This window comes from Sinocyclocheilus grahami, unplaced genomic scaffold (genome assembly GCF_001515645.1).
Source record: "Sinocyclocheilus grahami isolate Dianchi unplaced genomic scaffold, SAMN03320097.WGS_v1.1 scaffold630.1, whole genome shotgun sequence".
In the NCBI taxonomy this organism is placed as follows: Eukaryota; Metazoa; Chordata; class Actinopteri; order Cypriniformes; family Cyprinidae; genus Sinocyclocheilus; species Sinocyclocheilus grahami.
The window spans coordinates 584,809-600,177 of NW_015505809.1; the positions used below are offsets into that span (position 1 = coordinate 584,809).

Below are 15,369 nucleotides of genomic sequence, written 5' to 3' on the forward strand. Positions count from 1 at the left end.
CTCTACAGAAGTATGTATCTCAGCAGCTGTCTCAACTAATGATCCAATTTGAGCAAAAAACATTTATTTATAGAAGAATAAGGATCATTGCATAAGAGTGTAGAAGGTTCAAATCAATGAATTAAATCATTTTAAAACGGAATAATATTTATTTCCTATGAACGTGTGACGTATGCGTCACGTTGGGTGTGCGTACCGCGCGTGCGTTGCTCTGTCACTACGTGCGCCAGCGCTGGTTGGCGAAATTGCTGTCGAGGTTCATCACTTTTATAATGTTTTGCTGAAGCCGGTGGCCTATTTGTAATCTTACATCCAACCCCCAGAATCAGAAGAGACAAGCATGCTGCGCGTCTGTTGGAAAGGGGCACATGCAGCAGCGCGGGTGAGTTGTATTCGGCTAGAGCGGTCATTCAGTGACCCACAGCGAGGCCCGATGTTTCTTACGCGTATCGTACAATTACGGATTATACTAGGCTCTGTCGTGTTTGTCAAGTTAAACTAATCTTCTTAACGAGTTGATAGTTTCATTAGTTGAGATTTGTTTATGTGCCGTTTAAGTGGATCGAATGCTGCTGTACGTCAACGATGTAACGTGGGCTCGAAAGAGGCGTTCAGAGTGTGATTGACAGGTTCTTCGAGCCAATGATATCTCACGGTTAAGGGAGTGACGCCTCCCTCTACCAATAAAAACACAGCATGTACACCTGCGTAAATATGGGCGGGCTGTGTATGATTCATATTTTCTGTTACCCGGATAACCAACATAGCTATCTGCTGTCTGAAAACGTTTCGTTTTACATGTATTCACCTTTATTTAGATTTAATAGTATTTTACTACATTTGTATCAAAGAGCTACACCCTGCACACGCCGTGAACTGTTTGTAGGTTTTGTCTAAAGGAAGGACGTGACCTTGCCGGTGAAGAGTTCAGAAAGTCTCCTCACACAAGCGCTGCTAATCATGTCTGCTGCGCTGCTTCTGTGTAAATTAGTCTGATGAATAATCGATGCTATGTGTAACAGCTGCTAAACTTAAACCCTCTTATTATAGTCGATGAAGACAAATAAACTAATGTTGCAGCCGTTCATTCATTCATTCATTCATTCATTCAGTCATTCATTGTGTTTTACTGGATGCTTGATGCACAATGATGGTCATCATGTTTTGAGAATCCACTTTTTTATTAATTTTTTTTAAGTCACAAAAAGACCAACAATGGAAACCTGTTTTTACTGAACAGCATTTGCTTCTGGAATGAATGGCTGTTTGTGATTAATTAATGTAGCAGAGGTTGTTGTCAGTGTTAAAGGAAGCCATTACTTTTAATACTGTAGCTTATGATGCAGTATATTTAGCTGTAGTGCACTTGAGATGGTGATTTGTTTATTTGTTTCTCTGCAGCAATGTGTGTGTGGTAAAGTGAAGGCCCACCCGTTGCAGCTCTGCCGCAGATACACCACGGCTGGAGACTCTGGGTAGGACATCAAACTGTGAATTTAACCTTAAACACACAGGGCTACGATAATATCGCAGACTTACTCATTTTAAAAAGTTGAGTGTTTTTGTATTGTTTTAACACATTGTGCATTAGACATGTTTGAAATGAATGTTAGGTTTACCTTGGTCTTGTGTGTGAGACAAATGTCAAATCACACTCGACTGCACCTTAATAAGATCTTTTTGTACTGCAGATCTACTGTTGGGAAAATAGTGGCTGCTAGTCTTTTAACGGTTGGTGGTGGTCTTGGCGGTGCAATCCTTTATGCCAAATGGGACCCGAAGTTTCGAGCAAATGTTGAGAAGAGCGTTCCGTACTCGGATCAACTGTTTGAGATGGCGCTTGGGCCGCCCCCTCCTCCACTCGTCTCTTTACAGAAGAAACCAGTATGAGTTACAATCACTTTCACTTTTGCTTTGTCTGCCTTTGATTCTTAGACCAAATTCATCTATGTAGCCATCTGTGCTTCTGTTGTACTGATGTATGCCTTCAATGATGTCAAATAATCTAAGATTTTTTTTATATATATATATATATATATAGGGAAAGATCGAACCCCTGCAAATATCCTCATTGTCAGAAGCATCTAAGGAGTCCAAGCAGCCTAAAGCTAAAGCCAAGAAGTCCGATCCAGCACCCGTGGAAGTTCCAGCTGCTGTAGAGGAAGCACCGGCACCAACCCCACAGACACTCGAGGGTGAGTGAGACTTGCATGCAGACACTAGCAGCTTTCAGATGTGCAACAGCTAACGCTTCACAGTTGCAGACACATTAGTGAAATTTTATGTGCAAAAAAACAATTGTCTGTTGTCAATATTACGTAGAAGTCAGTGCGATGAATTTGCAAGAAATTTTGCTGATCAACAGAAATTGTGACCTCACCTCAAGCCAACTGACCTACCTAGAAATCGAGTAGGTTAAAGTTTAAGAGACTGGTGTTATCACAAAGACAGAGACATTTAATCAAGAATGATAATTTTTCCAAGAACACACGTGATCCTAAACTTGTCCGGATGCCATTATATTGGAACTGAACGTTTTAGTTGGTTGATCTTAATGGAATTAGTGTGGCAACTTTACATGGATTAAGGCCTGTTCACACCAGAATGAAACAAAACACACTCAGGAACTTGATCATGCAAATTTTACTCGCTTTAATGCACTGATATAGTTACAGTTAGGACTGCACGATTAAAGGGGTCCTATTATGCAGCAATCTCGCTGAACGTAGTAGGTCATCTGGGATACTTTTTACTTACTGTTAATTCGGACATACTGCTCAGTTCATAGCTGATTCATTTATTGCCCACTATATAGTAGGGAAGTATTAATAGGGAATATTCAGACACAGAATGCGCCATTTCGCTGTTGAAGCAGATACACAACCATCAGCTGAATGTCTAGTCAACCAACATATGCAAATGATCAAAGGATCAGAACTAGTTAATGTCCTGTAAATTATGTCACATTCGATCGCTGATATAGTCGTACACCGTTTCTGATCTGTGATCTATATTTCTCATGGAGTCCTACTGTTGTTGCAGAAGCCTCAGCAGAGGCAGCTCATATTATTTCGGCTATCGGCGAGGTGCCATCTGTGCCTGCGCCGGGTACAAGTGACGAAAGCCCACCTGGCCATACGGCGGCAGGTCAGCACTGGATCATTCACACAGCCTTCTGCTTGTAACAACTGATCCAGAACCTGTTTGTCTTGATTGCATCAGTTGTTGTGCAGATGGCATCCGTGTCTCTTCCTCTCTGCATGCTCTCAAACTTCACCCCTTCTGGATCCCTTTCCATCCTTCTCCACAGTTCTATCATGTGACCCATGCTAATATGTTCTGTTCGTTGTGTGTTTGAGTTCTTTACTAACACAATGTTGCTAATCAGTATTCTTTCCCAGTAACTAACAAATGTGCATCCTCATTTGTAACGATCTGTGCTAAATATGATTGCTAGTCTAGAACCATCATCTGAAAATAAACAAATATATCAGGCTATGAATCAGTTTGGCCTGTCAAACACTGATTCAAATCACTGATCCCTAAGTGTTTTTTTTTTTTTTACTGATTCATTAAAAAAGACCTGATCAGTCGATCATTTGTTCACAGATGATGTTGTGCATGCAGCCAGCAAAGGCAGCGCACTACAAAGGCGCATTTATTGTCTTTTGTTGTTTCACATCACCTGGTGTATAATTTGGTTCAGACGGCTTGTGTAAAATATAACATTATTTCCCGTGGTGCTGTAATAGCTCAGTGTTTTGTGTTTGTGTGTATGTAGGTGAAGAGCGTAAGGATCATCATGAGTCTGTGCTGAAGGAGAGGCCAGCGGAGGAAGTGACCGCTCGACTGGCTCAACAGGATAAAGCTGAGCAGGATGCTTTAGCAGGTGGGTGACCACACAATCTGCACATGAACCAGTTAATATAGAACTACTCTACAGGTTTGCAGGTTGCCTCATTTTAATAGGCTCTCACTCTTTTCCCCAGTAAGTTCTCATCTCCTTTTTAGTGCCTAAGAGACATGTATATATTTAGTGAGTGCTTGTGTGTGTCTCAGTTCTGACTGCTGGACTGGAGGAAAGTCTGGGCAGCACAGCTAAGACCACCCTGCAGGCCATCGGAGCTCAGGAGGCTGCACTGACAGCCATCGCTGCACATACAAACAAACTCAAGGAAGCCATGGACTCACAGGTGAAAACACACACATAATCACTTTGGTCACCCACTCTGCCGATGAGATAAATCAGGACTGTTCGATAAGAGACATCCAAAATGTGCTCCAGGTTTGGGATGCACTGCTGTAGCAATGTACTACACTCAAAACACCTTAGCAATGGCATAGCAATGATCTGGCAACCACCAAGAACACTCTAGCATTGGCGTGGTGACCTCTGACATTTTCCTCTGTTGTAAAAATATTGCATTAATATTAACATTATTAGGGCCGTGTACAGACATTATGGGGGCCAGGTGCTCAAGAAAAAAAAAAGGCACCCCCTCTTGTAATTACTTTAAAAAAAAAAATAGTTATATACTGCTAAAAATATTTTAATTACTTACAGTACTTAACATTGTAGGCTATAGGGCTGTTACCAATCAAATAGGGCTGCCACTAATGACTATTTTTATTTCGATTAATCTATCGACTAATTTATCGATTAATCTAAACGATTAATTTCCCACAAAAAAAAAATCATCAATTTTACTTAAGAATATTTTATTAAACTATATTGATTAAACCAAATTAAATCCAAAAGTAAAGTGCAAGAAGCAAGTGTCCATCTCAAAGTCCCAATCACTGAAATCAAAGTTCAGTATTATAGTGTAAGAATTACAACATATCCACGTGTTCTAGTCTACTAATAATACAATTATAAATCAAAAAACACTTTTTAAAGGAGTATTTACCAGAAATATTGTTTACCAGAATTTATAAATGTATTTCTGAAAAAAAAAACTATTTTATTAAAAAAAAAAAATACTATTTTATTTATTTATATTTATATATAAAATCAAGTAATTGGAGATGCTTTTGATTATTAAAATTTCATGGAACCATTAAAATGGAATCCAGAAAATAATGGAATTTGGTAAAGATAAAACTGTAAAACTCAATTAATTAGACAGGCTTTTTGATTAATAAAATGTAATTTAACCATTAATAGAGTATAGAAAAATTAAAATGGAAAAACTGAATTTGGGAATAAAACGGATTTCATAGTGCCCTATAATTATAATGAATTTTTTTGTGGTAATAAAAATAGATGTAATTTAGGGCTGCAGCCCTAATGTAAGTGAACAATAGCCTTTAAAATTACTTAAAATACATATATAATAGCAATAAGGCAATAATAATTAGTTCAAATAAAGTATCAAAAGCAAGAAATCATATGGTTTTATTGAACAAAACTGTTAAAATACATAATGTATTATAAACAATAGTGCTAATGTACATTACGCATTACAGCAAAGGCCTGCAGGGGGCGCCAATGGCCTGACGATTGTTTTTACACATTACTGTGCGATCTAATACTTGTTTAATATTGACCAAGCACCATTTCATTCAAATGTCCACTTAATCTTTAATATTTTGACCATTTCTTTAGGGCCGAAGTGCTATAGCCACTGTAATTGAATGAATATGTGGACATCAAAACGTGTAAACTCAGAGTGAGGGTTTGAGCTTTTATTTTGAAACTGCGAGATAATGATGTATTCTCCTGTGTTTGCGGGGATTTATAAATGATTTACCTTACAAATCTGATGAAATGGCGCACGTTGCGTTCCCAGATGAACGTTATAATAAACCCAAACTCACAACAACATGCAGAGATGGAGTTCGAGACGCTCCACACGTGTAAATGATAACCGTTCCTGTGAACGGAGCCGCTGTGTGATGCATGTACTTAACCTACACGCATGTAAATAATTAAAGCTCATATACTGTATTAGAACTGCATCACATATAATTATTTAATTAAATCGTAGCGTTTGGGAATTCACAATTATGCTTAATTATGAAAAAAGAAAAAAAATCACTCTGTGTTGCTGGGAAACACAACTGTTCTGCTTTGTTTGGAGATATTCAGTTGGTGAATTAGTGCAAAAACAGTCAATTTGCAATCAACATTTGCAATCGTGCTGATATTTGGAAAAATAGCATGCGCCTGAACATTATATAGCAAATGACTGAATTGAGATCACAGCTGTAAGTACGCTGATTTTCTGCTACTCGTGACATTGTCATGTGTTTGTGTTCAGACTCCTCCAGATGAGAAGTCCTCTCAGTGGAAAGCACTGAATGAGGCTCTGAGTGAGAGAACCAGAGCCATGGGAGAGGCTGAAGAAGCCCTGCTCAAAGCCAAGTGAGACCTGCTTCATAACGGTTTTATAATTGAATACATTTTAAAATGTAACGCAAAGCTGAATTTTTAGCATCATTACTCCAGTCTTCTTCAGTGTCACATGTTCCTCCAAAAGTCATTTTAATGTGCTGAATTGGTGCCTAAGGAACATTCCTTCTTATCAACTTTAAAAACTAATTTTGTTGCTTTATATTTTTGTGGAAACCTTGATGCATGTTTTTTTTCATAATTCCTTAAAGGGATAGTTCACCCAAAAATGAAAATTTGATGTTTATCTGCTTACCCCCAGGGCATCCAAGATGTAGGTGTTGTTCAGGTGTGCCCCATCACACGCTGCCAGCCCTGGCTATTTCAGCGCCCCTCCTCTCTCACGCACCAACTCATATCGGGAGCCTGGCGAAGTGCGGCGATTAAGGGACGGGGTGATGCTGATAATTAGGGGGAGGCAGCCGACTCGTCACAGTGTGTTGATATCCAGCCGAAGAGCAATCAACCATAACTTCAGGCGAGCATGCTCAGAAGTCAGTTTGAACAATCCGGATAAGCGCAAGTAAGTACCATTTTGATTAGCCGCCGTACCTACAATGACTGTGCATTGTGTAAACAATGAGTGACGTATACGCGCGAGAGATCACTTCGGGCGCTTGCGTAAACTCGTAAACTATGCCAGAGCACATACACATCTCACGCACCGGAAGCCATGCGCGTGCTCAAAGCAGTTGGACATAGGGGTGTATTAGAGGTAAAAAATTATATAAATACTTTTCGGTTTCTGGAACACACTGATCGTTTCGTGTCTTAGGACATCAATGTGTCGCCAGGAGCCGCAGGATTTAATTTGGATTTGTCTGTGCATGTTTTTTTACACTCATAGACTTTGTTACCATTGCCATCCATTATACGACTGATAGACTGCAACGGTTGGACTTAAAAATCATCAAATGTGTTCTACTGAAGAAACAAAGTCACCTACATCTTGGATGCCCTGGGGGTAAGCAGATAAACATCACATTTTCATTTTTGGGTGAACTATCCCTTTAATAAACAGAAGGTTAAATTAAGAGCATTTATTTGAGATAAAAATCTTTCGTAACATTATAAATGTCTTCACTGCCTCTTGTGATCCATTTAATGCATGCTTGCTGAATGAAAGTATGAATTGTAATTTTTACAAAAATCGTACTGACTCCAAACTGGTTTCTGTATTTTTTCTATATTGTTTCCCCCAGTCCTTAACTGTCCATTTTTGCTATTAAATGGAATATACTGTTGAAACACTCAGCCCTACACAGAGGTGCTTAATCGTACTGAATGTTTTATATATTTATGTTTTTGTGTGTGTGTATTTAGAGGAGAGCTCGAAAACCTGCGTGGAGTGATAAACAGTGCAAAACAATCCAAGATTAACACAGCGAGACCCCAAATCCTGGCCGCTGAGGAGAACTTGCACAGCATGATTGTGGATCTGGACAAAGTAGTAACCAAGGCAAGTATCTTAATCTGACTATGTTAATGTGCTTTGCAGGAACCCAGTACATATAAATGAGAATTGAGCCTGTAATCCATTTAGCTTTGTATATCTCCCTATCTGGAGTCTGTAAGTCACACCTGGGTATTGTCTGTCTCTTCTGCAGGTGCAGACGGGACAGACAGAGGCAAAGATCGTGTCTCAGTACAGTGAGCTGGTGAATGAAGCCAAAGCTCAGTTCCAGCAGGAGCTCGCCAACATCACACCTGAGATCCAGGCCAACTGGAAGAGGCTCTGTAAGATCTCACACACTCGTGTCACTCTCCAGACCGCATGTCTGTCATTGATCTCATGTATCAAGACTGCATGCTTTTTTCTCCTCCTTTGAGAGTTTGTCAGATTTAACTGGTTAAAATCTGTTGTATTTTAGTAGCACTGTCAAAGTTAATATATACGAATAATTAAATGTTTAACAGTGTTCATTTTTTTTAACACGGTTAAGACATTTATTGAGCACAGAGAGCTGATATTTCTCAGTAAATGGAGAAAGACAATTAGTGAAAATGTATTTCTAAATTAAACCCAGTAGGGGAGGGTTAACAAAAGTTGAAATTGCATTCTATTAGGAGTTGATCAGTGAAACGGCATCATTCGTAAAAATCTTACAGTAATAATCAAACCCAATAATTGCACATATTTGCTTTCCTTTAAAAAAAGGAACTGAATGTGTTAATTACCAACAAAAAAATACGAAATTAATTGTGATGAAGAATTTTTATCGACGTTACAAATTTATTTCAATGTAGCACAATAAAACTAGAAGGCCATTTATTCTTCAGAGTTCAGATGTGTTTTTCAACCTTGTTTTTCCTTCCCTTAGATTTGCATTTCTGTTAGCTTTTGTTTAACTGTATAAACCAGGGATCCTCAAATCTGGCCCACGGGATCCACTTTCCTGCACAGTTTAGCTCTAACCCTAATCAAACACACCTGAGCATGCTAATCAATATCTACAGGATCATTAGAAAATCACAGGTAGGTACGTTTGATCAGGGTTGGAGTTAAACTCTGCAGCGCATTGGCCCTCCAGGGAAAGATTTGAGGAACCCTGGTATAAACTATGTGTTTTACTGTATCAAAGCAGTGGCCTTGAAGAAGAATTTGAACACCTTAAAGTCATTTTATATAAAAAGTCACATATAAAATGCCATTGCATTAGATTTTTAGAGATTTCATTAGAAATTTCACACATCTATTTAAAAATAAATAAATGTCATACCGGCATGTGAAGTTAAAAATTCATCTGAACACCCCCGTCCATTTAATTTTGTTGTGCTCAATCAAACTGTTTTTGAATGCAAAAACACAATAGAAGCATATCATGGTCAGACCAACCCGCAACCAACCTAATTATATAAGGCGTTCTCAAGACCAGATCATTCAGGCGTCGCACCAACTAGTCGTATCTTATCATATTGACATAAACTATTGACAACTGCTGCAGTCATTACGTGCATCACCGTGATGTCTCTACTCCTGTCATTCTTCCTGTAATGCTGCTCTGTGCTCTTTCTCAGCGGGAAAGCTGAGCGCAGATGATCTGAACTCTCTGATTGCTCACGCTCACCGGCGCATCGACCAGCTGAACCGTGAGCTGGCGGAGCAGCGGGTGAGGGAGCAGATCCACATTGAGGTGGCTCTGGAGCAGCAGAAGCTGGAGGATCAGAAAGCACTGGAGAGTGCCGTGGTTTCTGCCTTGGAGCACAGCCGAGAGGACATGAGACTCGAACAGGAGAAGAAGGTGTGTGATTCAGCACTGCTGTACCGGTAGACTGTACCACTAGATAAAATAAATACTTTGATGTTGGCCTGAGAAAGCCTGGCCAGAAAGTTTGATTAAAACTACTTCAGTTAGGAGGTTTTAAAATTGAAGCAGTTTTAAAAGCTTGAAGATCACACAGTCCATCAACCAAACAGTGGAGCAGTTGTTAGGTTTCAATCCAGTTGCTGTGGTGTTACTAGGGTCCTCTGGATGGTTTCTTGGCAGTTGCTTGAGTTGAGTAAAAGATAGATTACATGTCTTGGGTCATTTGACAATTCTGTCAATGTAATTATATGGGACCCCCCTTTTCCCCCAAAGTTTGACCATCTGGGTTAGAAAAACCATAATTCCAGTCAATTAGAAAAGATTTAGCAACCAGAGACAAAACAGTCTGAAGGTCTGGTCTGAGTTTGGTGATTTGTAGATTTAAAGCTCTAGGAGTTACTATCAGTTTTCAGTATAATAATAAGTTGAAATAGAGTATTACTATGTTAGCTTTCTCAAGCCAGCATAATTATAAATGTAATCCTATAAAGAAATAAATATAAGAATACATTTCCTAAAAATGTTTGGATCAATTTTGTGATCAGTGAAAATGTTGGCAGGGCAAGTCTTTGATATACACGGAGATGTTTGGACATTGCACTGTGATGCTGAGAGCTTTCTGTGTGTGTGTGTGTGTGTCTCTCTCTCTCTCTCTCTCTCTCTCTCTGTTTGTCTGTGTGTCTGTCTGTCTGTCAGGTTCAGGAGGTGCGAGAGGTGATGGAGGCTGAGATGAGGACACAGCTGCGTCGTCAGGCTGCTGCACACACAGATCACCTGCGGGACGTGCTGAAGGTTCAGGAACAGGAGCTGCGTGAGGAGGCCCAGGAGGTACCAACACTGCCTGTTTACATCGACTAACAACATAGAATTTATGATAGAATTTAACAGGTAAAGGCTGTGTTCACTCCAAAAATGGGATGGGTTTACCTGTTGGACTGATCAGTGGCAGACAGGGTGGTGTTGGAAGCCTTTAATTGAGACTGTCCTTATATTTATATGTTGTATATACAGGTGCATCTCAATAAATTAGAATGTCGTGGAAAAGTTCATTTATTTCAATAATTCAACTGAATTTAAATAAATTCAGTGCACACAGACTGAAGTAGTTTAAGTCTTTGGTTCTTTTAATTGTGATGATTTTGGCTCATATTTAACAAAAACCCACCAATTCACTATCTCAACAAATTAGAATATGGTGACATGCTAATCAACTCAAAACACCTGCAAAGGTTTCCTGAGCCTTCAAAATGGTCTCTCAGTTTGGTTCACTAGGCTACACAATCATGGGGAAGACTGCTGATCTGACAGTTGTCCAGAAGAAAATCATTGACCTCCGTTTGGTGTTGGTAGTGGTACAGAAACGACACGTGGCATCTTTAAAAATGCACTGGAATCTCGGCAAACAGAAATATATTTTCGGTTTTAGCCAAAACCGTTTTGGAGAGCCAAAATCATGGACCGATTAAATGGTGCTTCTCTTCATTTTGCTAAATACAGTGGGTACGGAAAGTATTCAGACTCCCTTAAATTTTTCAATTAATGAGGAAAAAAATTACCTTAAATGATTTTTGCAAATGGCTGCAATATAACAAAGAGTGAAAAATTTAAGGGGGTCTGAATACTTTCCGTACCCACTGTATATACACTATTTTACATATTATTTATATTTTCATTTAACCTGTTGCTTTATTAATAATTAATGTATTGAATAAATCTGTCAAGGAAACAAGTTTTATTACAGCCATCATTTAAATATTTATATTTCAACAACAAATTGGAGTACAACAACAAACAATTATTATACAATTAAAAGCTGATATAAAATGTTATGTGCAAGATAAATGTTTATGAAGAATTCAGTTTTTATTTGAGTGTATGATTATTACATTTGATAATTCATTATTGAACTTTATTTTCAGTTTTGGCTAAATTAACACTTTCATTTTGGTGTTTCTGTAAAGAATTATTTTTGGTGTATCAGTATAACTCTAGTACTGTCTGTTTCGACTAAAGTATCTAAATGGATGAAATTCTGTCTTTGTAGATTCTGAACAGTAAGATGATGGAGCAAGAAACTCATTACCGCAGACTAACTCAAGAACAGCTGGACACCTTCACTTTGGACATGAACGCCGCATATGCCCGTCTCAAGGGCATCGAAGAGGCCATAGACAGTAAGTCTCAAACTGCTTAAACTCTGCCAGTAGTGTTACCACATTCAACAGAGGCATGCTTGTATCTTCCATTTGACCTTTGATTTTTCAGTATTAAATGTTTGCCTTGTCTCCAAGGTCACGTGATTGCTGAGGAGGAGGCCCGTAAGGCTCACCAGTTGTGGCTTTCTGTAGAGGCTCTGAACTACACTCTCAAGTCAGCAGGTGCCGATTTCCCCACTGAGCCTCTAGAGGGCGCTGTGGGTGTCATTAAAGAGAACTGTGCAGAAAACGAGTTCGCTCAGGCGTTGGCCACTGCCATTCCCGAAGAGTCTCTCAGCCGAGGAATCTACAGCGAAGCCTCCCTTCGTGCACGTTTCGACGACATCCGTCGCCTCGCGCGACGCGTGGCGCTTATCGACGAGACGCGCAACAGCCTTTACCAGTACTTCCTGTCCTACCTGCAGTCCGTCCTTTTGTTTGAAAGGGAGCAAGTAGCGCCTCCTAATAAACTAGCACCGGAAGATCTCGACACGTTCAAGCTGCTTGCCTACGCTAATTACAGCATTGAGCGCGGCGACCTGGAACTAGCCGCTAAGTTTGTCAACCAACTTCGCGGCGAGTCACAGCGTGTGGCACAGGACTGGCTTAAAGAAGCCCGACTCACCTTAGAAACAAAGCAGGTGATTAGCCTGCTATCGGCATATGCTAATGCCGTAGGGTTGGGCACCACACAGGCCCCTTAGCCACACCCACTCTGTCAAGATTATGTAAATTACGAGGAGTGTTACTTGCCCGGTATTAACGGAACCTTCTGCTTTAATTTATAAATAGGTTGTGTGCTAGCCAAAAAAATAGTTTTTCTTAACTGTCCAAAGCACTTTTGCAAGAAGTATTTGCCCTAAAAACAATTCTTAAGTGGCCTACCATCCAGAACAACCAGTAGTTCGTATGCGGGAAACACTCGGCAGTGACACTCCCCCGTGTATATGGCGCACATCTCACTGGTTAGGATTAAATGTGCATTCATCAGGCTAAACGCTAAACCTGATGATGCTAAACCTGTTCACTGTTTCAGAGTTCACATGTAGTGCTTCAGATATATTTACTGGTTGTTTATTATCCTAAACTGTTGAGAATAATCAGTCATCTCATTCAGTACTGAAGATATTCAATAAATCATGGTTGTTGACAATAATGGCATTTCAGTTATTTGCATGTCTGTGTTGTTTCAAAATGGGTCAGATCTGGTTTAGTAGGGGTTCATTTTTTATTTTTTTTAGGACACAGTCATAAGAGTTTGAGTGGCATGTTTTAGTGCAGATTGTGTTGTGAATTAGTCGCAATGTAATGAAGCCCTTATGATGTTATTGAAAGATGGAGCCGCACGTACTATATTGGATCTGACAGCAAAGCTGTTATGCACAGATAAGCAGCTTGTTACTCATTTCACAAATACACCAAATCCAAGTAAGGGTCAACCTTGTGTGCCATTTCTCCTGGAAGCTGCAGAAAGGCAGCCAAACAAATGGAGAAGGCACTTAGCAGTTTTGTATGCAATGTACATCAGGCAGTGAATGAAAGCTGTGGGTGGTCTGTGCGCGTTAATGTCATATCATTCAACTGCTGCAACAATAGATTGCAACAACAATAGCATAAAATGCCTTCGAGATTTAAAAATGATCATGTAAATATTCAATTCATTATTGCTTTTCTCAATACATATCATTTCGAAGTATCTTTACAAAAGAATATGCACGTTTCCATGTTACAATTAATAGTAACCTGTTATCAGAGTTGACTGTCAAAGTAATGTCTGAATGGCAGAAATGTACAGTTCTAAGAATATATAAATCATTCAGTTAATGTCATGTATTTATTTAAGGCTAATCCAGCTATTACAGAGTTTAGGAGCCAAATGTGAAAACACTGTTAAACTAAAAGATCTGTTAAACACACCGGTGCTAAAACATCTAGGGCCTTATAAGTAAGTTGCAATACTTTCTAATCAATATAGGTACAGAATGGTAGAAGATGCTCTCCTTAAGAACAATGTGGATTTTCTTTTATATTGTAACATATTCCGATATAAGTTCAGCATGTGCATGATGATGATGCTGTATCAGACAATGCGTTCTTAAAGGAAATCAGTAGAAACATTTGCTTAGTTACAGCGTAAAATATTAAGAGGGTTAAGATGACTTACAGAGTGTAAAAATGATTTTTGATATGTTTTTATCTGCATATTACATATTTAATTGCCCATATTTTAGTTGAAGATATGTCAGAATAGCAACACTATGAATGCAAATGTAATGATTTCACTCATTTTTAATGAAAGTGAAAATGTCAGAAATGTGCATCAAATTCATGTAAATGTTAAATAACCCCATTACTTACAATAAATATTAAATTTTAAAATAATACTAATAACAGCATGCCACTTGAGCCCTTCTGTGCCAATACAATTAGACACAAGCAGCGTTGGGTGTAACGCGTTACTCCTTATCCACTGAAAAAAGTAAAGTAAGGGGTTACTGTTAATTTTTAGGTAATTTAATTACAGTTACTTATAAAGTATTTGCGTTACAGTTCTAAAATCAGTATTGAATTTGAAATCTGAATTTATCGTCTAAAGGTAAAATTGAATGCAGCGTCTTTAACTCTCTGCGCGCCGGCGCGTTCACTTGCAGTTTTTCCTGATAAGAGAGAAAAAGACCTAAAATACACAGATAAGAAAATCAATCAAATCTATAAATGGCATACTATTATTTGTGTACACTGACAATAACAAAATAGACAAAACAAACGGTGTGCTTTCTGCTGTTTTGATCTCCGTGAACTTCTTTCTGAAACGCGTAATACAAAAACGAACTGAAACTCGGCGAATACTTGACACACAGACGTGAGAAATATGTCTATAGAAAACTTGAAGTGTCTACTTTTAAATGAACCGATTCAAATCGAAAACGAATATTCTCTGATTATGTAATCCATATGAAACTAAAGCAAGGTATAGTCTTTCCCGTTTCTAGTTGGGCTTTTCCTAAACTATCTTGCCAAACTGAAATGAAAGCGACTAAAATATGCTGAAATGATATTTACATTTACATTTAGTCATTTAGCAGACGCTTTTATCCAAAGAGACTTACAAATGAGGACAATAAAAGCAGTCAAAACTAACAAAAGAGCAACAATATATGTGCAAATGTCTCGGAACACGTAGCAAGGTGTGTGTATATATATATATATATATATATATATATATTACACACACACGCAAAGAAAAACAAGTAGATAGAATAGAAAAAAGAAAGCTAGTGTTTGTTTGTTTCCCTGTTGAAAAAACCAGCATATGCTGGTGAGGTATGTTTTGACGCTGGGATGCTGGTTTAAGCCGGTCCTTTGCTGGTTTAAGCTGGTCCGTTGCTGGTTTAAACTGGTCCTTTGCTGGTTTATGCTGGTTTAAGCTGGTCCTTTGCTGGTTTATGCTGGTCCTTTGCTGGTTTAAGAT

The 15,369-nt window shown here is 38.8% G+C and overlaps 1 protein-coding gene across 2 annotated transcripts; it reads left to right on the forward strand.

Annotated features, from left to right (window-relative positions):
* The first annotated feature begins 187 nt into the window (after window positions 1–187).
* LOC107558052 (MICOS complex subunit MIC60-like) lies at window positions 188–13,107 on the forward strand. 2 transcript variants are annotated; one of them, XM_016241661.1, is made up of 14 exons: window positions 188–382; window positions 1,402–1,475; window positions 1,692–1,884; window positions 2,042–2,195; window positions 3,043–3,147; window positions 3,782–3,889; window positions 4,060–4,193; window positions 6,264–6,367; window positions 7,718–7,853; window positions 8,002–8,131; window positions 9,413–9,636; window positions 10,399–10,530; window positions 11,747–11,876; window positions 11,994–13,107. In XM_016241661.1, the coding sequence occupies exons 1-14, from the start codon at window positions 341–343 to the stop codon at window positions 12,599–12,601; spliced, it is 2,274 nt and encodes a 757-aa protein (XP_016097147.1). In that variant the 5' UTR covers window positions 188–340; the 3' UTR covers window positions 12,602–13,107. The 2 variants fall into 2 exon arrangements, with proteins under 2 accessions (XP_016097147.1, XP_016097148.1); XM_016241662.1 differs by lacking the exon at window positions 3,043–3,147 and having other exon boundaries at window positions 11,994–13,106.
* Window positions 13,108–15,369: the final 2,262 nt, after the last annotated feature.